General features: G+C 40.4%; 1 protein-coding gene across 1 annotated transcript in view; it reads right to left on the bottom strand.

Moving 5' to 3' along the window:
* CHEK2 (checkpoint kinase 2) overlaps nt 1-22328 on the bottom strand; it is a 49513-nt gene that overhangs the window by 10621 nt on the left and 16564 nt on the right. Inside the window, exons 5-9 of the mRNA XM_023741780.1 lie at nt 21825-21915; nt 12794-12902; nt 10489-10542; nt 4164-4225; nt 1746-1845 (exon numbers count right to left, since the gene is read on the bottom strand). Coding sequence (XP_023597548.1) covers nt 1746-1845; nt 4164-4225; nt 10489-10542; nt 12794-12902; nt 21825-21915 — 416 coding nt within the window. The remainder of the gene's footprint in view (nt 1-1745; nt 1846-4163; nt 4226-10488; nt 10543-12793; nt 12903-21824; nt 21916-22328) is intronic.

Genomic DNA, 22328 nt, shown 5'->3' with positions numbered 1-22328 from the left:
CATAACAAAGAATACACCAAGAAACAATGTATGATGTCAAATTTCTTTAGAAAAAAAAAATTTTCTCACATTCACTGATCTGCACACCCAATCCATCCTAATGTTCTTTTTTTTTTTTAAATTGTGGTAAATATTTAAGTAACAAAACATTTGACATATCAATCTTCGTAAGTACTCTTCAGTGACAATAATTATATTCATCATATTGTTCAACCATCACCCTATCCATTTCCAAATTTCCTAGAAGTTCAGTGTCCTAATCCTAATATTCTTGGTTACTAAGTACTTTAAAAAAAAAAAAACCCGTTGCCATCATATTATTATTAGGTGCCGTCAAGTCAGTTCCTTTGCTATCATGTTGATTCCAACTCATGGCAACCCCGTGTGTTACAGAGTAGCACTGCTCCATAGGGTTTTCTTGGTTGTAATCTTTACAGAAGCTGATTGCCAGGCCTTTCTTCCATGGTGCCACTCGGTAAGTTCAAACTGATAACCTTTAGGTTAGCAGCTGATCACAGACCGCTTGTGCCACCCAAGGACTGTTAAGTATTTAAAAACTAAAAAGCCAAACCTGTCGCTGTCCAGTCAATTCTGACTCATGATGACCCTACAGCACAGAGTAGAACTGCCCCATAGGGTTTCCAAGGCTGTAAATCTTTACAGAAGCAGACTGTCACGTCTTTCTCCTGTGGAGCGGCTGGTGGATTCAAACTACAGACCTTTCAGTCAGCAGCTGAGCACTTAACCAGTGCACCACCAGGGAGGGAATAAACCAATAAGAGAGTGAAGCACTGGTTAGGTGACAGCCACCACTAAACCATGAAACCTGTGTTCATGCGTTTCAATCTTCTCTGGATGCCCCTCTGGCCAAGTGCAAAAATTCTTTCTGAAAACTTCCACTGGGAAATGGACCTAGTAAAGCCCCTGAGGGGGGCAAACCCAGGTGGATCAGCCTCAGGAAAATCTCCCTCAGTCCTCACTCAATGTACTTCTGCCAATCTGTTTCAAGCATGGAGTGAGTGTTCAATGGAAGAAAGTTTGGCAGGGAATCACCACAACCAAATTTGGTTTATGATTTCTAATGATGATGGTTGTACAACATGATGAAAGTAATTAATGTCACTGGACTGTGTATGTAAAAAAAAAGAGATGGTAAATTTTTTGTTATATATACACTCACCACAATAATTTTTTTGTTTGTTTTGAGAAATGGTGACGTTCCTTGAAGCAGGGTCCCACCAGCTGTTCATTCATCCAACCCCCTCACAGAATTGAGATGAGAAGGCAGTGCACACGCCCTGCCCGCCTACCTGGTGCAGTTTGCAGGACCCTGCACGTGAAGGGAACACCTAATATACCCTCCCATCTGTCCCAACAGCCCCAAGCTGACAGCCTGACCCTCATACCCACCCAGCTCCCACCCTGAAAGCTACAGAGGATTTTTACAAAGATCAGGCAGAAGTAGAGATCAACGTTCCTCCAGAAACATGTCCGAGCTAAAGGGAGGGGATGTGCGACCTGTGTTTAATTGTTTTCATTCCCCTTCTTACTGTCTCTTAAGCTTCACAGTGACCGCTTTCTCATCTGAATCAAACAGAATTTTTTTTGCCAAGAAAAGAACAACAAACACAGACTGACTCTCTTCTCTTTGAATTTTAATCCACAGTTATGCAATTTCTGCCTAACTCAAGGAGTAATTCACCTTAAAGAAAACACGTTGTCAATAGAACTCAAGGCTTCTCTACCTGTACAGCCAGGAGCATCTGGTAAAAATAGAGTTTGCAGGTAGCTTCTTTCAGGCGTCTGTTCCCCACCACCCTGTCAAACAGCTCTCCTCCTTCCATCCTGAAACACACAGGCAAAGTAAATGATTCATTCCTGGAGGGAAATTCACTTGGATGGAGGATAATAGTATGAACACAACAAAGTCATTAAGAGAAGCACGGAGTTGCCATTTTTGTTCACTCTTGACTCCTAGGTTTAAAGTCAATGATGTAAAAAGCCTCTTCCATAATCAGATGTCCCAGTAGGAAACAAAGGATCAGGGAAGACAGAAGCAGTGTGCAGTGGGCATTGGAGACACTTGGGGAGCTTTAAAAAATCTGATTCAGTAGATCAGTGGTGGGGCCAAAGAACCTGTATTCTTATCACACAGCCCTGGTGATTTTGAGGCTGATGCAGAAGTGCAAGCATACGCTTATAATCAGGTAACTGGGGTCTGAACCCCAACCCTATCATTTCCCAGCTGTGTGACTTTGGGCAAGCTATTTTACCTCTCTGAGCTTGTTTGTTTTGTGCCTCTTAACACAGGGATGATACCACCTACCGTGATAGTTGTTGCAAAAATTAAGAGATAACTGGTGTAGCTCAAACACCTGGCACAGCAAGGGCATTCAATCCCTCCTTTTCTGGGAGTGGAGCTAAAAATAATAACCCAGCTGTAAGGCTGTTGTGAAGGTTAAATGATCCATGTAAAGTGCTTAGAGCAGTACGCGGCTCACAGTAAGTGCTTAATAAATATCGGCTGTTGTTGTTAGGTGCCATCAAGTCCATTCCAACTCATAGAGACCCCATGTGACAGAGCAGAACTGCCTCACAGGGTTTTCTTTATGAAAGCAGATCACCAGGTCTTTATCCCACAGGGACCACACAGGGCGGGTTCAAACTGCCAAACTTGAGGTTAGCAACCAAGCACTTAACCATTGTGCCACCAAACCAAAAACCTGTTGCCATCAAGTCGATTCTCACAACGAATCTATAGGACAGAGTAGAACTGCACCACAGGGTTTCCAAGGCTATAATCTTTACAGAAGCAGACTGCCACATCTATCTCCCACGGAGAAGCTGGTGAGTTCGAGCCACCAAGCTTTTGATTAGCAGTCGGGCGCTTAACCACTGTGCCACCAGTGCTTCTACTGCACCACCAGGACTCCTTAAATACTGGCTACTGTTATTTTATTATTATTAAACTGTGTGAACTAGATCAAGTCAGGTAACAACCTCCTATTTGATAGCAATAGATATTCCCTTTAAGCATCAGGAGAGCCATCCAATCTCTCCTAGTGCTGTGATTTACTAAATAATCTTTAATGGTCAACCTGCATAGCCACCGTCTGACACCCAGGAGCAAAGTATTTCCTTCCTGCCATGACAGCCACTCCCAGAAACACATTTATGCATGAACAGCCATCAAGACAGGCCTCTTCCAAGAATGAGACAGAAAAGTATTCTGGTCACACCAAATAAGACAGGACTCCATGGCCATCAAAGTAAAGTAACAAGATATTGGAAGATACTCAGGTGCCACCAGGCCACTTGGGACTTTGATCCCGAGCAGAGAGGTCTACTTGAACAGGTATTTCAGAGTAATATTACTGACCCATGACTGAGCACCTATGTGTGCCCGGTACTCTGCCAGAGGCTTTCCATTTCTTGGTGCATTCAATCCTTACAACAACTCCGCATGTGGTGGTATCATTGATATCCCCATTTAACACTAAGAAAACAAGACTCAGGTGAAGCAAACTCACCCGCAGGTAGATAAAGAGCTTGTTGTTTTTGCTAGGTGCTGTCGAGTCGATTTTGACTCATAGCAACTCCATGTGACAGAGTAGAACTGTCCCATGGAGTTTTCTTAGCTGTGATCTTTACAGGAGCAGATCGCTAGATCTTCCTCCCTCAGAGCAGCTAGGAACGTTCGAATCACCAACCTTTCAGTTAGCAGCCAAGCACTTAATCATTTGTGCCACCGGGGCTCCTACAAAAACCAAAGCAAAATCCATTGCCATTGAGTACATTCCAACTCACAGCAATCCTATAGGACAGAGTAGAACCACCCCATAGGGTTTCCAAGGATTGGCTGGTGGATTCGAACTGCCAACCTTTTGGTTAGCAGCCTAGCTCTTAACCACTGGATTCAAACCCAGGCCTCAGACTCCAGACCCAGGGCCAGGAGGCCCTCTGCCACCTGCCTTTAGAAACCCTGCAGGGATTTTAGAATTTCTACTAATCCCCCCGACACACATACACTTTGTGGGCCCCTACTACCACCACATACATACATTGAGGACCCTTAGGAGAAAAAAATGCAAGTCAGCACTGGAATCTTTGGTGACTTATAAAGCATTTAAATGTAAATGAAAATTTAAAAGTTTACTACTTACAATTCCAAAACAATATAATAATCTTCTGCATCAAAAAAGTTTTTAATCTTGATGATGCAAGGCTGAAAAAAGAGAAGGAAAAAGGAAAAGTAGTCAGAAGCTCCCTAGAGGAAAACCACAACAGCATGGAACTTGGGACATCTGCTTAGAGGGTCAGGGAGGCCAAGACCAGGCATGTGGCCTCCTGCCTTGGGATACTTTGAAGTTACATGCAGGGGAGAAGGCAGAACAGAATCTAGCTGGCTCCTCAGAGAGGATGTGCAAGAAACTCTCCACCCCTCTAAGGAACCAGCTTATATTTCATACACAGGGATGATACCCAAGAAGGCAGGCCAAATCTCTTCCCCAGCCCTCCTCCCCACACCCAAGAGCAGAGGTACACAAAGGCAGCCTAAGGAACCTGACAAGTAAGTTAATAAAATCAGTCCAGGTGGAGACTTCGGCCACACCTCCTGACAGCGGTGCTATTCAGCTCTAGGCAACTGGAACCACTGGGGAATGGGGGACCCATGTGACAAGATCCTTCCATTTTTTAAGGGAAGAGGGAAATTCTAATTTCGTAAGAACTCAAAGCACACCTGTGTGTGTGTGAGGGGGGAGTCTCTCTCTCTCTCTCTCTCACACACACACACACACACACACACACACACACACACACACACCCCTATTGCTGACAATTTGCAACCTCTGATCAACATGAGGGGCATAGCAGAATCTTGTGGGTAAAGGAGAGCAGGACTGTACAGTTTGAAATGCATATTTATTATTATGATTTTATACCTAGAAAGCACTTCTATTGTTTTCACAATATAAAGAACAGACAAAGTCAGTGGTAGTGGTGGTGGATGTTAGCTGCTGTTGAGTCAGCCTCTGAATCACAGTGACTCCAATGACAATGGAACAAAATGCTGCCTGTTTCTGTACCATCCCCATGACTGGACCATTGTGATCCATATGGTTTTCAGTGGCTGATTTCTGGAGGTAGACTGCCAGGTCTTTCTTCCTAGTCTGTCTTCATCTGGAAGCTCTGCTGAAACCTATCCAGCATCATAGCAACACACAGCCTCCACTGACAGACGGGTGATTTGGTGATTACACTAGAGACACACAACCCAGCAGAAAAGGGAACTGTGGTTAAATCAGAACTGAAGGGGAAGAGAGCTGCAAGATTTTCAGGTTTTACATTTAAAAGAAATAGTCCTGGTGGTGCAAATGGTTAAGTGCTCAGCTGTGAACTAAAAGGTTGGAGGTTCAAACTCAACCAGCAGCTCCGCAGGAGAAAGACTTGGCGATATTCTTCCATAAAGATTACAGCCAAGAAAACAGTATGGGGCAGTTCTACTCTGTCACATGGGGTCGCTAGGAGCTGTAACTGACTCGACACACGTAACAGCAACATTTAAAAGGGTGGCAAAACTTGCCAGTCATCTTCCTACAAAACAAATTCCATCACACCCACTGCTCTGATTAAGATCCTCCACGTGGTACCTTCTTTCCCATGATGAACTGTTATAAAGCAGTAAATCAGCATATCACTGCCCCCCTAACACTGATGGATCCTGGAAACATAATGCTGAGTGGAAAAGGCGAGTTACAAAGACTTCATTGAGTAGGATACCATTTTCATAAGGCTCAGAAACAAGCAATCAAACACTATACTGTTCGGGGATGCACACTGTCATGGATTGAATTCTCTCCCCCCAAAAATGTGTGTAGCAACTTGGCTAGGTCATGGTTCCCAGTATTGTATGATTGTGTTATCTCATGTGATTTCCTTATGTGTTGTAAACTCTATCACTATGATGAGATATGTGATCTCCTTATGTGTTGTAAATTCTGTCACTGTGATGAGGTTATACTGATGAGGTTGACAAGATTACAAAGTGTCTTAATGCAATCTCTTCTGAGATATAAAAGAGAGAAGTGAGCAGAGACACATGGGAACCTCATAACACCAAGAAAGCAGTGCCAGGAGCAGAGCACGCCCTTTGGACCTGAGGTTCCTGCGCAGAGAAGCTCCCAGACCAAGGAAAGACTAATGCATCACAAGAGCCTTTCTCCAGAGCCGACAGAGACAGAAAGCCTTCTCCTGGAGCTGATGCCCTGAATTTGGACTTGTAGCCTACTGGACTGTGAGAGAATAAACTTCTTTTTGGTAAAGCTATCCACTTGTGGTATTTCTGTTGGAGCCGCACTAGATGACTGAGACACACACATATGTGGTTTTTTTAAATAAGCATAGGAAGGATGAACACAACATTCAGGATAATGGGGTTCCTGCTGGGGAGAGGCAACAGGTACGAGTGGGAGAAGCACGCAGGTGGCTTCAACTGTATGGTCAGGCTTTCATTTAAGTTGGACGGTGAGTTCAAAGATGTTCGTTTTATTAGTTTACTTTAAAACATATGTTGTTACTGTGTGCTGTCAAGTCGATTCCAACTCCTAGAGATCCTATGCGTCAGAGCAACACTGCCCCATAGTTTTCTAGGCTGCCATTTTTAACGGAGCAGATGGCCATGTGTTTCTCCCGCAGAGCCACTGGGTGGGTTCGAACTGCCAACCTTTTGTTTACAGGTGAGCGTGTAACAATTGCACCACCAGAGCTCCTTTTAATACATAATAAAACAAAAACCCTGTCGCTGTCAAGTCAATTCTGACTCATAGTGACCCTACAGGACACAGTAGAACTGTCCCATAGGGTTTCCAAGGCTGTAAATCTTTACTGAAGCAGACCGCCACATCTTTCTTCCATGGAGCAGCTGGTGGGTTCAAACTGCTGACCTTTCAGTTAACAGCCGACCTTTCAATTAACAGCGAAGCACTCAACTACTCTGCCACCAGGGCTCCTCATATAATATATACTTATCATAAATTATTTTATATATGTCACATATCATATAATTTGTAAATGTTTGAAGGAAGAGAGGGAAGTAGGGAGAGAAGGAAGAAGACCAGAAATAAGACCTTTGGCTCCTTGCTGCCCAGAAGCTAAAATCCAACTTCTCAGCAGGGTTCACCATGCCCTTCATGAGCCTGTCCCCTATTCCCAACTCCAGCCTCATCCTGCCTTCCACCCACCACCTCCACATCAACCTCACCTACTGCTCCTGGTCCCATGTATCCTCCTGTCCAGACCACAAAACGCTGCCCACCTCAGAATCCCTGCACTCTTTCCCAGTGCCACACCTTTGCTCATGCTACCCTCCTACCTAGTGGCCAGCCCTGTAAGCACACTTGGCCTCACGCCCCAGGCCCATGCTCAAACATCCCCTCAGAGTGTGTCTGCTCTCCCTACAAAGGTTCTGATGTCTGTCAATCAACACTGTACCTTAGGATCTATGTCCCAGCCAGACTCTGAGATCCAAGAGGGCAGAGAAAAGAAACTAACACGCACCACAGGTATCCTTTCCCACCAGGCACTGCACGAGATGACTCAAGTCTTACTGATCTTTCTAGGCCCAACACCCAGCATAGTGACTGCACACAGGAGATACTCATATGCTGCAGGATTAATGGCAACAATAACAACAGCCGCACTGCTTACTGAGGGTAAAATTCTGTGCTAGCCTCATTGTAGTCATGGAACACATGGCTGTGGTGGCCAGGCTGAGAACAAACTGGTTCCATGCCTCCTTAACCTATGATCATAGTACACTACTCCGCTCTGCAGTGAACAATTTTTCTTGGCACAATAATGAAAACACCGAATATGCATTGTAGTATTACGTTAAGAAAATTAGAAAAGAAATACATAGGGTAAGAGAGCTAAAATCCTCATATATCGTAACAGGAAGGCAAGAGACTACCTAAAATCGGTAAATCCAGAGACAATAGTTTATATGGAAATAAATTCTAAAAAAATAGCTAAAGGAGTTTTAAATGTTTGTGGGGAGGATGATTGGGGGGATAAACAGCTGCTAGTTTGTGTAATAAATCTTTTAGCACTATTTGACTCTTTAAATTACATACATGTGCTATCTTGAAAAATTTTTTTTGAAGAGAAGGTACACATGGAAAAGGAACAGAGGAAATAAAAGAAGCAGAAAGAAAGGGAGCTGTTTGGTTCTGCTTGGCTTCATAATGAGCAGTGCCAGCTCCCAGAAGGAGTCCTCAAAAGTCTGAGGCTGGCATGGTGAGCTATCTCTTCTCATCTCTGCTATCTCTAGGGTTACTGAATGGGGCTATCACAACGGAAAATATCCTCTGCCAGGAACCAGAAGCCACTAACCCAGATCCTCCACTTAGGTCAGAGAGGGAAGAGAATTCAGGGAATTACACATTTACCAAACATGTTCTCTGTGCTGAAAGCTTTAAAAGCATGTCTCACAGAATCCTCGCACTGACCGTGTAAAGTACAAGTACCCTTATTGTCTCCATTTTACAGATTAGGAAACAGAGGCTCTGAAAAATGAAATGACCTTACCAGAATGTCAGGGCCAGGAGATGGGATGGGAAGCCTGTCTGTATCCCCACTAGACTGAAGCTACATAGGAGGCGGGGTGTCAAGTCTATCTGTGCTCATCAATGCCCAGGACTAGAAACAGCCCAGTGCCATGGGTGTTTGATAACTGACCAAATCAATGTTCAACTCCAAAGGCCAGGTTCCTGGCCACTGGGCTCTAATCACTATCCTCAAACATCAAAACACATCCATGAGCCCACATTTAATTCCCAAGGGCACCACGTGCCCTTATAAATTACTAAGAACTATCTCCAGGAAACTTTTTTAGGGTTCCAAATTCCTCTCTATTGCAGTGGACATTGTATTTATATAAATGTTATGTTTGGAGATTCTGTGACATCAGCGAAAATTCTCTGGAAATTCTAAGTTTTTATCTTAGGGGTAGATTGGATATAACACCACCACTCTTTAAGGAGAGACTCCAGGTCCCTTGGAAAAAGAAAGTTCACAAGGGAATTAGAAGAAAGTCAAGCAGGAAAGTCAGTCATTCAGATTCTCACGGGTTTTAGGTTCTACCCACTGAGTTCTAAAGGAGCCTGTTGAATTCTTGTGCCACTGGCAAAAATTTTATTAGTTTCTATTTGTTAATTGGCAGTTTGAGGAGGTAAGAGAAGGGAGAACTATTTTTGTTGTTTGGGGGTTAAATATTAGAATAAGATAATCCTTATCTGGGCAGTCGGGAGGTGTCATCTCAAGTTTAACTCCAGTGCTTACCTAGCTAGGTCACGGTTTCATGTGTGCCTGTGAATTAATGAAGGAACTAAAAGAACCAATAAAAAGGAAAAAGGGGATGGAATCAGTCCTATGACGCTGTTTTTTCTCACTGTTTTAATGTTAGACACACTTTCCATTGAGACTAGGTCGCCACTGCACAGCAAAAAAACATTTACACCCAGTAAGGCCACACACACAAAAAAACCTAAACCAGTTTCCATCGAGTCAATTCTCACTCATGGCAACCCCATGTGTGTCCGAATAGAACTGTGCTCCATAGTTTTCGATGGTTGTGATACTTCCGAAGTAGATTGCCAGGCCCTTCTTCCAAGGCACCTCTGAGTGGACTGGAACCACCAACCTTTCAGTTAGTAGCCAAGCATTTAACCATTTGTGCCACACAAGGACTCCAATAAGGTCACAGAAATCATTAAATCAGATATAAGGACAGAAAGTTCTCATACTTATTGGATACCCTTGGATTTATTTGGTTTATTCCAACTAAAGTGGAAATCAGCATCCTTAAAAAGTATTTAAAGATGCTAAAACATCAGGTAAAATTAAACCAAATTTACTAGAATTAGCATTGTCTTCCCAAACAAAACTGTTTGATCAAATTTTAGGTAAAGCTCTTCTCAGCTAAGGAACAGCTAAACACACATACACACACACACACACACACACACCCACCCACACACATTAAGCAACCCAGATTAATACTGGCTTTATTATACTGAAAAGCTTTGGGCTCTTCTCATGTAGAAGCAGTCACCAGATTATGAACGAGTTCCATTCCTAAATCTGTCTTTAAGTAGACTTTGTACGTAAGTTGGCACAGTTAGGTATGGTTCATATCTAATGTCAGTTAGTCAAATGTCTATCTTACTATATGCATAAAAAACATGAAAGAAACACTTCCAGATACACTAAAACATCTGTAACATAATAATACAGTAATAACAATGTTTCGATGCATGTAGCAAAGTAGCAACCATTTGTTATTATGAACCACTGTATGTACCTTGAATTTGTAATATAATAGGCTTTAGGGAGGATGGTTCATAACTACAGGTAGGACATTCATAAACCGGGGAAAGCCTGTTTTGAAACTGATTTTCAAAATGACTCATATTTTACAGCAATACTTACATGATTTAGCTTTTTCAGAATTTCTATTTCTGTTTCAACATTGAGAGCTGGATCCTTTGATAAATAAAATTAGAGTTTATTAGTAATAATAATAGCCAATATTTTTAAAATATTTACAGTTAAGTTTAGAGACCCAGAGAGGGTAATGAATTAAATAACTCACCTAAAAACACTATGCAAAGGGCTTGGCAAACAGTTAAGTATTCAATAAATGGTACTAACATTACATGCCAGGCCCTGTGCCAACTTTTTCATTCGCAAGGATCATCTCATTCAGGCCTCACAATCCCCAAGTGAACTGGGTTCTATAATTATCCCCATTTTATATGTGGGGCAACTGAGGCTCGGAGAAAGGAAGTCACTTGCCCCAGTTCTATTACCAGAAACAAATCTGTTTCCAATGTTTTCATGCAAAACTGGTAAGCTCTAGTTGTCTCATTAGCTGTAGAACTGTTTACATTCATAAAAATGTAAGACAAACAAAAAATATGGACAAGAAGGTATTTAATTAAGATGCATGAAGAAAATGTCAAGTCAGATTTCCAACAACAGAGCAGGCACAGGTTCCAACTTCAGCTGCAGGCTAACATATTTACTCCCATTTTGGAGGGAAGAAAATACCTACCAGATTCTTCCAAGGAGAGAATGTTTCAGAGTACTGAAGCTGTTCTCCACTACAATTCCAAAAGGATGAATCGAGTAACTCAACCTCCTGGGCTACACCCTCCACAAGCAAAGAGGATATAGAATTACATATTTATGTAAAAAAGGATTTTGGCTCAGAAACCCAGATGTTTAATTTTAAAAGCCTGCCTCTTCCTGTAAGCCGTTAAACTCATTACCAAGTCAGGGTGTACTCTGATGATAGAGAGGTCTAAAAGAGTCCAGTATGATTTGCAGAATGAAATTAAAAAGGAAAATTTTCTTCCAAGTCATTAAGAATCTGCTAGGTATTTTCTTCCCCCAAAATGGGAAACATATCCAAAATCACAGAGGAAAAAGCTATAACAAAGTGAACACAGAAAGCAAATTCCTCTTGCCTCGTGAGAATGGCATTGTCTAGGGGGAAAAAAAATTGATCTTTAAAGAATGTTGAAGTATAATAGCCAGAAACAGCTGGCCACAAAGAAAAATGTGATTAGGGACTGCGTTTTACATTACTCGGTTGGCTCATGTGTGAAAAGACCAAAACATTTGGCTGTTTCACCTACCCAGTAAATGTGGACTACAGAAAAATATAATAAAATGAATGTCTACTATATAAAAAATAAATAATTTAAAATAATTTAAATAATTTAAAATAATTTTCAATTAAAATGAAAAAACCCATAAACACTAAGATATGCATTGCCACAATACCCAGCAGAGCAAAGAATTGGTAATTACCTAAATGATCAGCCATCGAAACAGTTGAATAAATTATGACAAATGAAGTTGAGGAAATGGAGACCCAACCATTAAAAAGAATATATTAGGAAAGAGCTTATAATATAATGCATATGTGGAACAGCAAAATAGAAAACTGTATATACGATATGATTCCAACCATCTGAAAACACGAATTCATATGAACAAAGACTAGAAGGAAAGGGAAAACTGAAAACAGCTGTCAGGTTACAGTGGTGGGATCATGGCTCAATTTTTTTTTCCCTAATTTCCTTTCATTCGTTGTAAAAACAGTCTTATAACAACTTTGAACTCAGAAGGAAAAAATCAACTTTCTGCTATGTACATCGTTAAGTACAACCCAATATTTTTGGAAACAAATAATCTATAAGTAAAAGTTTCCAGATTAGTTGAAGATATTAAAAATTTTTAAATATTCTATGATACTCACAAATTCATATATCTGAGCAGTAAGTTTTTCCTGAGATTGAAAATCACCACTCTAAGGTTATTTTGGGAAGTTAAGAAGTGTCAAGACTGAGACTGGAGGTACCCCAGAAAGCATGGCCCCTGGATTCTCTATCAGCCCAGAACTAAAACAATTTCCGAGGCCAACTCTTCAGACAGGGATTGGACTGGACTGTGGGACATAAAGTGATACTCGTGAGGAGTGTGCATCTTAGCTCAAGTAGATACAAGAGACTAAATGGGCAGCTTCTGTCCGGAAGTGAGATGGGAAGGCAGAGAGGGTTAGGAGCCGGTTGGATGGACATGGGGAATCAGGAGTGGAAAGGAGGAGTGTGCTGTCACAGTACGGGGAGAGCAATGTATGTATAAATTTTTGTATGGGAAAAAAGAAAAGAAGTGTCAAGAATAGCTAAATAGCTGAGCTGAGCAGTTACAAACACAGGTTACTTACTGCATCTCTCGCAGAGCCAATAGCAAATTTCCTTTTGCTGATGATCTTTATAGCTACTTTCTTACATGTTTTCCTCTCAAAAGCGAGCTTCACCTCTCCACAGGCACCACTATAGTGAAAAACAGTGATTGTCAGCATATTTTTAATCACCAGAATCACCACTCTTGAGCCTGCCTCAACTATTACAAGCTAAACAGTCCATATAACAACCCTTCCACTGTCTCTCTTTTCCGAGAACACAGTGAAACCTCATCAACATTAAATTTCAACAACACTATATCAGCTCCAAAGTCTACTTTTTAAGCTGAGTGACACAAACTTAAGTCTTACTGTCACTCCAGATTGTGAAATTCTCAGAAAGACACTAAGAACTAATGAAAGAGAAGCTTACCGTATTTTTTCAGAAATAATGTGCCCATGAAAATAGCACACCCACACACATAAAGCACAGCAGAGCTTGCTCACAAAAACAGCAAGGAGGGCTGCACAGTTGGCAAAAACATATAACGCGCATTATTTGTGTAAAAATACGGTGTCCTAGAGGTCAGAGACAGATCAAATAGAATAGGGTCTTCCCTGGTCAAAAATGAATCTCCGAAACAAATAGCAGGAAACAGAAACTGCAAATCAATTACATTTATTGATACACTTCTCTTTCCTTATTCCGTCTTCAAAGGAAACTCATAAGCAGTAGATTCCATGAATTACACCCCAAATAAAATCACAATACATAAGAAAACAAAAGTATTACAGATGATAGTTCTCAAGATGATGAACATAATTAATGTCATTGAATTGTACATGTAAAAAATGTTGATATGGCAAATGTTTTGTTTTATATATGTGTGTGTGTACATATATATTTACCAAAATTTTAAAAATCTGTCTAAAAAACACAAAATATGCATATGAAAAGAAAATTCAAATAACCTAATCACCCAGTCTATAAATATGCATATTTGAAAACCAAGTATCAAGACAAAAATGAAAACTTTTAATAAATGTATTAGTATCATACAAAAAAATAGTACTACAGAAGTAACCTGCTTGGAGCAAACTCTTACACAGATTTGCAATTTATTGGGACACTACTAATGGGGTAGGAATACTACCTAGGTTACTAACCAGCACAAGTTAACCCTAAATGAGCCCCGTTTTCCAAAGCACAGTCAGCCCAAGGTAATAACCACTAGAGTCTCAACCATTCATTATCTGCCAGAAGTCAACTGTTATAACTCTTTTTTTTTCAGCTGTGATAAATATGTATGTAACAAAACATTTTTCATTTCAACATTTTTCACATGGACAATTCAGTGACATTAATTATGTCTGTCATGTTGTTCAACCATCACCATTATCTGTTTATAAATTTTTCCATCATCCTCAACAGCTCACTGTCCCCTAAGTAATGAGTCCCCCTTTCTCCCTCCCTCCCACTCGTCCCTGGTAACCACTAATAAACATTAATCTCTATACGACTGTCTATTCTAGATATTTCATATAAATAGGATCACACAATATTTGTCCTTTTGTGACTGACGTATTTCACTCAGCATAATGTTTTCAAGGTTCATCCATGTGGTAGCATGAATCAGGACTTCTTCTCTTTATGGCTGAATAATATTCCATTACATGTATGTACCACATTTTATTTATCCATTCAATCCTTGGCGGACATTGAGGCTATTTCCATCTTTTGGCTATTGTGAATAGTGCTGCAATGAACATTGTTGCTGTAACTACTGTTTTTTTAAATCTGCTCAAAACACCTTCTCTTTCTTCTGGAAAACAGTCACCTTTTGTCTGGGAAATCCTCCAACTCCATGTAGCTCTAGTGGAGTGTCTACTATGGTACAACCCCCACTCCTAGTGCCATGGGGTTGATAAACCAAAACCAAACCCACTGTCATCGAGTTAATGCAACACTATAGAAGCTGGCAGAATTGCCCCATAGGGTTTCCAAGGCTATAATCTTTACAAAAGTAGACTGTCACATCTTTCTCCCATGGAGCAGCTGGTGGGTTCAAACCACCAACCTTTCAGTTAGCAGCCAAGTGCTTAACCACTATGCCACCAGAGCTCCTTTTATAGGGTTGATAACACGACCAAAATTGGGCCAATTAGGGTTACCCTTGGAAACCCTGGTGGTGCAGTGGTTAAGAGCTACGACTGCTAACCAAAAAGGTTGGCGGTTCAAATCCACCAGGCGCTCCCTGGAAACCCTATGGGGCAGCTCTACTCTGTCCTATAGGGTCACTATGAGTCAGAATTGACTCATCGGTAGCAGGTTTGGTTTGGAATCAAATGCTGATGTTGGGAAAGAACAGTTCTTTCTGCTATGAAGCTGGGGCTCTTGGTCGCCATTTTTCCTCACACATGGAGAGAGTAATGGTAAAGGACACTGTGTGATGTGGTAACAGTGTCTTGAATACTTTCCCTAAGGAAATGGTTCTCAAACTATGATCAGGGAAACTCCTAGAGGATCCAAAGACCCTTTCAGGGGTCCACAAAGAAAAAACTATGTTTCAAACAATACTAAGACATTATTTGCCTTTTCTATCCTCATTCTCTCATGAGCTCACAGTGGAATTTTCCAGAGGCTACATGGCATGTGGTTCACAGCAGACTGAATGAAGAAACAGATATCAGAATCCAGCTATTTCTATTAAGCCAGTATCAAAGGGATTTGCACAAACATAAGACAATGACTCTCTTTTCATTAATCTTTATTTTGGGGAAAATAATTATTTTTCATTAAAAATATTATTTCTCTTAAAAAGTAGTGAGTTTAGTTTTTAAAGAACAAATATTACAAAAATTTCTAATGCAGTAAATATCCATGGATTTAAGCCACATAAAGAAAAGCCCTTTGCTACCATTACTGAACATTTTGATCAAAGATTCTATAGGAAAATCCTGATCAAAAGGGAGAAAAATGAGGAAGAGAATTTCAAAATCTCAATGGAATGCAGACTTTCTGGAGCCATTGAGGCTGATGAAACCCCAAAACTACTGCCTGAAATAATCTTTAAACTTTAAATGTTAAACCAAAATTATTCCCTGAAGTCTCCTTCAAACCAAAAAATAGCTTATCTTAACCAGTAAGGTAACATCTGCTTTGAGCATTGTGCTCTTTTAAAGAATTATCTATGTGAGATCAAACTGACAAGGGCAACTGGAAAGTTTGGGTAGAAAGCTTAAGGGGCAGTGAGTTCAAGATAATGGTGCTGGAATAATTTGGCAAAGTATAGCAAGAATGGTAGCACAACTTGAATATAATCAATGTCACTGAATTGTACATACAGAAATTGTTGAAGTGGTTTATTTTTGCCTGTATATAATTTCACCAAAATCCAAAAATTAGAAAAGCCCTTTGGAGTCCTTAATGATTTTTAAGGGTGTAAGGGGTCCCGGGAAACCCTGGTGGCGTAGTGGCTAAGAGTTACGGCTGCTGACCAAAAGGTCAGCAGTTCGAATCTACAGGCACTCCTTGGAAACCCTACAGGGCAGTTCTACTCTGTCCTATAGGGTCACTATGAGTCAGAATCAACTGGACAGCAGCGGGTTTGGTTTGAATTTTTTGGAAGGGATCCTGAGACCAAATAAACTTTGAGAATTTTGCCCTAGGTTATATACAATTGTTAGTTTCATCTATAAAGCCTCCAGTTCTCAAGATGGCATAAACTCTCAACAGTGGAGAAAATGTAGTAAAAACACAGCTTGGAAGCACCAAAATAATGCCCAGAAGAAACAAAAGATCACATTTTTCAGCACTCAGCATAGAGCCTAGAACACAGCAGATAATCAACGTTTGTTGAACAAAGACCACTCCTGATAGATATGAGGTACATCGGGAATCTTCAAGCTGGACAAGTTCATGCCATGGGTGCTGACCATCTCCTTACCCATGGCAGACATTACTAATCCATCCCAGTGATCTTACTCCAGGTTAGCCAAGACTGTCTCAATCTAAGTCTTCAGGCAGCCACTACCCAGTATGCAGAAATTGTCCTGGCAACAAAACTGAATGGTGATTTTGGGATTTGGGATGTAATCCACTGACCTCCAGATGGGTTGATTGGGAATTTCTTTTCCTCTCCTTTTCTTTCTTTCGTTAATTCAACAAATAATAACGAAAACATGAGACTGGAATGCGCAGTAGCTATCAGGGGAACTAGATGAGTATCTCAGCATTGTTTGTTTAATAAATAATTACTGAGGACCCATCATGTGCAGACTCTGTATTAAAAAGTTACAGTACTAATACACAGTACAGAACAAGATGGGAAGATGAGGCTTTTTAAGTGGAAAAAGTCTGCTTTCAGGCTCAGCCTTTGTCCTGAACAATGTATCAGCAACCGAATATAAACTTGTGGAAAAGATTCTAACTATGTTTCAGGTAAGTTTAGGTTAGCCCCTGAGTGGCACAAATGGTTAAGCACTCAACTACTAGCTGAAAGGTCGGCGGGCTGAATCTACCCAGAGGCACCTCGGAAGACAGGTCTGGTGATCTGCCTCTGAAAGGTCACAGCCTTGAAAACTCTAAGGAGCAGTTCTACTCTGAACACATGGGGTGGCCATGAGTTGGAATCAACTTGGCAGAAACTAACAACAACAACAAGTTTTATATTGTCCTCTGCCCCATCTCCTTTTCACCTCTGCTCACTTTTAACCCATTGCCATTCAGTCAGTTCTGATCATAGCAACCCTATAGGACAGAGTAGAACTACCGCACAGGGTTTCCAAGGCTGTAAATCTTTACAGAAGTAGACTACCACATCTTTCTCCCGTGGAGCAGCTGGTGGGTTCGAACTGCTGATCTTTCGATTAGCAGCCAAGCATTTAACCACTGCGCCACTGGGGCTCCTGCTCACCTCTTGTTCCCCCACAAAAGCTTAGCTCTTTAGCCAGTTCAGTCAGTTGGGCGGACAGATTCTAAGGTAGCCTCCTGTGTTCATGCCCTTGTGTGATCCCCTTTCCCTGAGTGCAGGCAGGACCCTGTGACTTGCTTCTAGCAAACAGAATAAGGCAAAGGTAACAGGATATCACTTCCTTGATGATGTTACATAAGACTGTAACATCTGTCTCCCCTTTGCTGGCTTTGAAGAAGCAAGCTGCCATGTTGTGGGCTGCCCTGCAGAGAAAGCCATGTGGCAAGGAGCTGAGGGCAGTCTCTGGCCAGCAGCTGACATGGAATTCAATGCTGCCAACAACCACCTGAGCTTGGAAGTGGATCCTTCCCAGTCAAACCTCAGATGAGAACCCAGTCCTAGCTGACACGTTGATTGCAGGCTTAGAGAGGACCCAGATTAAGTCATGCCTGGATTCCTTACCCACAGAAATTGGGAGATAATACATACATTGTTTTAAGCCATGAAGTTTGTGGCAATACTATAGCAAGGGATACTAATACACTCAGCAAGGCTGGTGGAATAATGCTAAACCTGTAGGCCCATATTCCACTACGTTTTTAGTTAATATATCAGTGCTACAGGAGGTGGGGATAGAAAAGGGTAACTGGATACATGGACAAAGAGGGCCAGATGTCTAAAAATTACTGCGTTCCTTCCACAATATGGAAGGTGTGTGCCCATCCAGCAACTACATTTCTCAGCCCCTCAATGACACCAGAAATAGTCATGTGACTACTTCTGGCCAATGAAATACAAGTGGAAGGAATATGACTACATCAGGGATGGAGTTTTCCAGAAGTTTTCTCCACATTCTCTAACATCCAGTAGAATCAGAAGACTCTGAAGCCAAGGGACAGCAGGGCCACAGATGGAAGAAGCCTGAGACTCTAAATCACTACAGAGAAGAAAGCTGCCCTTCACCAGGAACACCCACATTTTGTGGTTATGCTGTTGAAATGTGGGGCTTTGCTATGGCAATTAACATTATCCCAACTGATAAGAGTTTACAATCAACCAGCAGGTTTCGCCACTCATAACTGATAGTTCCCACACTTCCTTCTGGTGATCTGGTTCTCCCAGATTTGGAGGAAAATAGTTCTTGGACAATCCTGAAGCACTGGACTACAGAACTTGACGAACTTAATCAAAAAAAATTATTGATGTTAAAATGTATTCAGTGTAGTGAGGGAGACTAAGTAACCAACTATTATAACCGAACATCAGGGCTGTAACCAAGACAAGTGCCTGATTCTACAGGAGCATGGGGGGAGAAACAACTTACCCTTATGGTAGGAAGGGTAGAAGAATGGGGGTCAGGAAAGATTTCAAAGCAGGATGACCTGTGAGCAGAACCTGCAACAATGAGGAATACAGCAAGCAGACCCTAGGGTAAGAACTGCGGACTCTCGCAAAGGCATAGTGGCCTCAAGTACATATACACCAAGACATTATCCCACTTGCCATGTTTCCAGTTGTAGAAATTCCTCAAAAAATAACTACTGAATTATCTTAGGTGAAGAGAAGGACAATACACACTATAGGGGAAGTCAGCACAACTGGACTAAACCAAACCTAAGAAGTTTCCTGAATACAACCAAACACGTAGAGGGACAGAGTAGCAGAAGTGGGGGTCTGGGGACCATGCTTTCAGGGGACATCTAGGTCAACTGGCATAATAAAGTTTATTAAGAAAAAGTTCTGCATCCCACTTTGGTGAGTGGCATCTGGGGAATTAAAAGCTAGTGAGCAGCTATCTAAGATGCATCAATTGGTCCCAACCCACCTGGAGCAAAGGAGAATGAAGAACACCGAAGACATAAGGAAAGTATTAGCCCAAGAGACAAAAGGGCCACATAAACCAGAGACTTCATCAGCCTGAGACCAGAAGAACTAGATGGTGCCCAGCGACCACCAATGACCGCCGTGACAGGGAATACAACAGACAGTTCCTGACAGAGCAGGAGAAAAGTGGGGTGCAGAACTCAAATTCTAGTAAAAAGACTAGACTTCATGGTTTGATTGAGACAGGAGGGACCCTGGAAGACATGGCCCCAGGACTCTCTGTTAGCCCAAAACTAAAACCATTCCCGAGGCCAACTCTTCAGACAAAGATTAGCCTGGACTATGAAACATAAAATGATGCTCGTGAAGAGTGTGCTTCTTAGCTCAAGCAGATACATGAGACTAAATGGGCAGCTCCTGTCTGGAGGAGAGATGAGAAGGCAGAGAAGGTCAGGAGATGGTTGAATGGACACGGGAAATTCAGGGTAGAAAGGAGAAATGTGCTGTCACAGATAGGAAGAGCAACTAGGGTCACATAACAATGTATGTATAAATTTTTTTATGAGAGACTAACTTGAATTGTAAACTTTCACTTAAAGCACAATTAAAAAAAAAAAAAAAAACTCTTGAGAAAAGTATTCAAGGGATGCAGAATAGCCAAAACAATCTTTAAAAAGATGAATAAAGTTAAAGAACTCAGACTTTCCAATTATAAAATTATAAAGCTACAATAATCAAGACAGTGTGGTATTAGCATAAGGACAGACACAGAGACCAACTGAATGGCATGGCATTGAGAGGCCAGAATTAAACCCTCACTTTATAGTTAATTAATTTTTGACAAGGGTGCCAAGTCCATTCAGTGTTGAAAGAATAGTCAAACAAATGGTGCTAGGACAACTGAGTATCCACATGGAAAAGGATGAAGCTGTGTTCTGACCTCACACCATATACAAAAAAAAAAAAATTAACTCAAAATGAGTCAAAGACCTAAATGTAAGAGCTAAAACTATAAAACTCTTAAAAGAAAATGGGTAAATCTTCATGACCCTGGATTCACCAATGGATTTTTAGATATGACAATAAAAGCACAAGCAAAAAAGAGAAAAAATAAATTGGATTCCATCAAAATTAAAAACTTGCACACTTCAAAGGACACCATTAAGAAAGGAAAAAGACAACCCACAGAATGGGAGAAAATATTTGTAAAATCACATATCAGATAAGGGACTTGTATCTAGAATACATAAGGAACTCTTGCAACTCAATAATAAAAACACAAACTAATTTTAAAAATAGGCAAAAGTTTTAAAGACATTTTTCCTAAGAAGATATACAAATGTCCAGTAAGTATAAAGATGCTAGACATTAGTAGTCATCAAGAAAATGCAAATCAAAACCACAATGAGATACTACTTCATACCCACTAGAATGATTATAATAAAAAAGAAAAATAACAAGTGCTGCTGAAGACATGGAGAAATAGAAACTCTTATACATCACTGGTAGGATAGTAAAATGGTACAACCACTTTGGAAAACAGTCTGGCAGTACCTCCAAATGATAAACATAAAGTTACCATATGATCCAGCAATTGCAATCCTAAGTATATAACAAAGAGTTATGAAAACATATGTCAACACAAAAACCTGAACATGAACGTTCACAGAAGCATTATTCATAACAGCCAAATAGTGGAAATAATTCAAATGTCTACCAACTGATAGATATCATGATAAACAAAACGTGGCACATTTAATATAATGGAACATTATTTGGCAATATAAAGAAATAAAGTACTAATAATTGCTACATGAATGAACCTTGAAAACATGCTAAGTGAAAGAAACTATAAAAGACCACATATTGAATGACTTCATTTATATGAAAAGTTCAAAATGGGCAAATCCACAGAGACAGCAAGGAGAGTCATGGTTGCCAGGGGCTAAGGGAAGGGGGTGCAATGAGTAAAAAGTTACTTTTGGGGGTAATAAAAATGTTCTAAAATTGACTGTGGTAATGGTTGCAAAATTCTGTGAATATACTAAAACCATAGAATTGTACAGCTTAAATGGGGAATTGTGTGGTATATAAATTATATCTCAATAAAGCTGCTAAAAAAATTGTTAAGATAAAATTTATAAGGAAAAATTCATTAATTCCCACTGACCATTATCAAATAAATCAATAATATGGCTATCACAAGTAATGTCCTACTGATATTTTATGACTAGATAATGAATGTTTTAAAACCAGGAACCAAAAGCTAACCAATGATAAACGTTTTAGTAAAATATAAATAAAGTATAATTTTGATATGAAAAAAAAAAAATTACCTTCCAAGAGTTTTTGACATGATGTATTCATCTCTTAATTCCTTAGGATAAACTGACTGATCATCTACAGTCAAATCAAAAAATACAAAAACTAAGGAGAAAAGGGCAGAAACAGGTCTCATTAATTCATTCAATAAAAAGAAGATAATTGATTCTATAATTTAATAAACTTCTGGAATATAAGACTATTTAAAATTACATTTAATATGTAACCCTAAAAGAATTATTTAGCTAGGTTAATGCACATTGTGAAATCCTTGGGAAATGATAGTCAAATTTCATCCTTCAGTGGAAATACACAGCATTGCTCTCACCACACTGCACAAAATTCGTAATATAAATATTATTCTTATTCCTTCAGCTTAGAATATTATTCAATTGCACTAATCTAAAATATTCTCACAGATTAGCCCAGCCCCGGAACCAAAAAGCAATTAGTCTGGGCCTAGAAGTAAAGTTCTAGGTAAGTACATATCTCAATAAAAATTAGAACACAAGTCACCA

The sequence above is a fragment of the Trichechus manatus genome, unplaced genomic scaffold (assembly GCF_000243295.1).
Source record: "Trichechus manatus latirostris isolate Lorelei unplaced genomic scaffold, TriManLat1.0 scaffold00190, whole genome shotgun sequence".
NCBI lineage: Eukaryota > Metazoa > Chordata > Mammalia > Sirenia > Trichechidae > Trichechus > Trichechus manatus.
The sequence above is the reverse complement of the archived record's forward strand: the minus strand, read 5'-3'. Positions and strand labels throughout refer to the sequence as shown.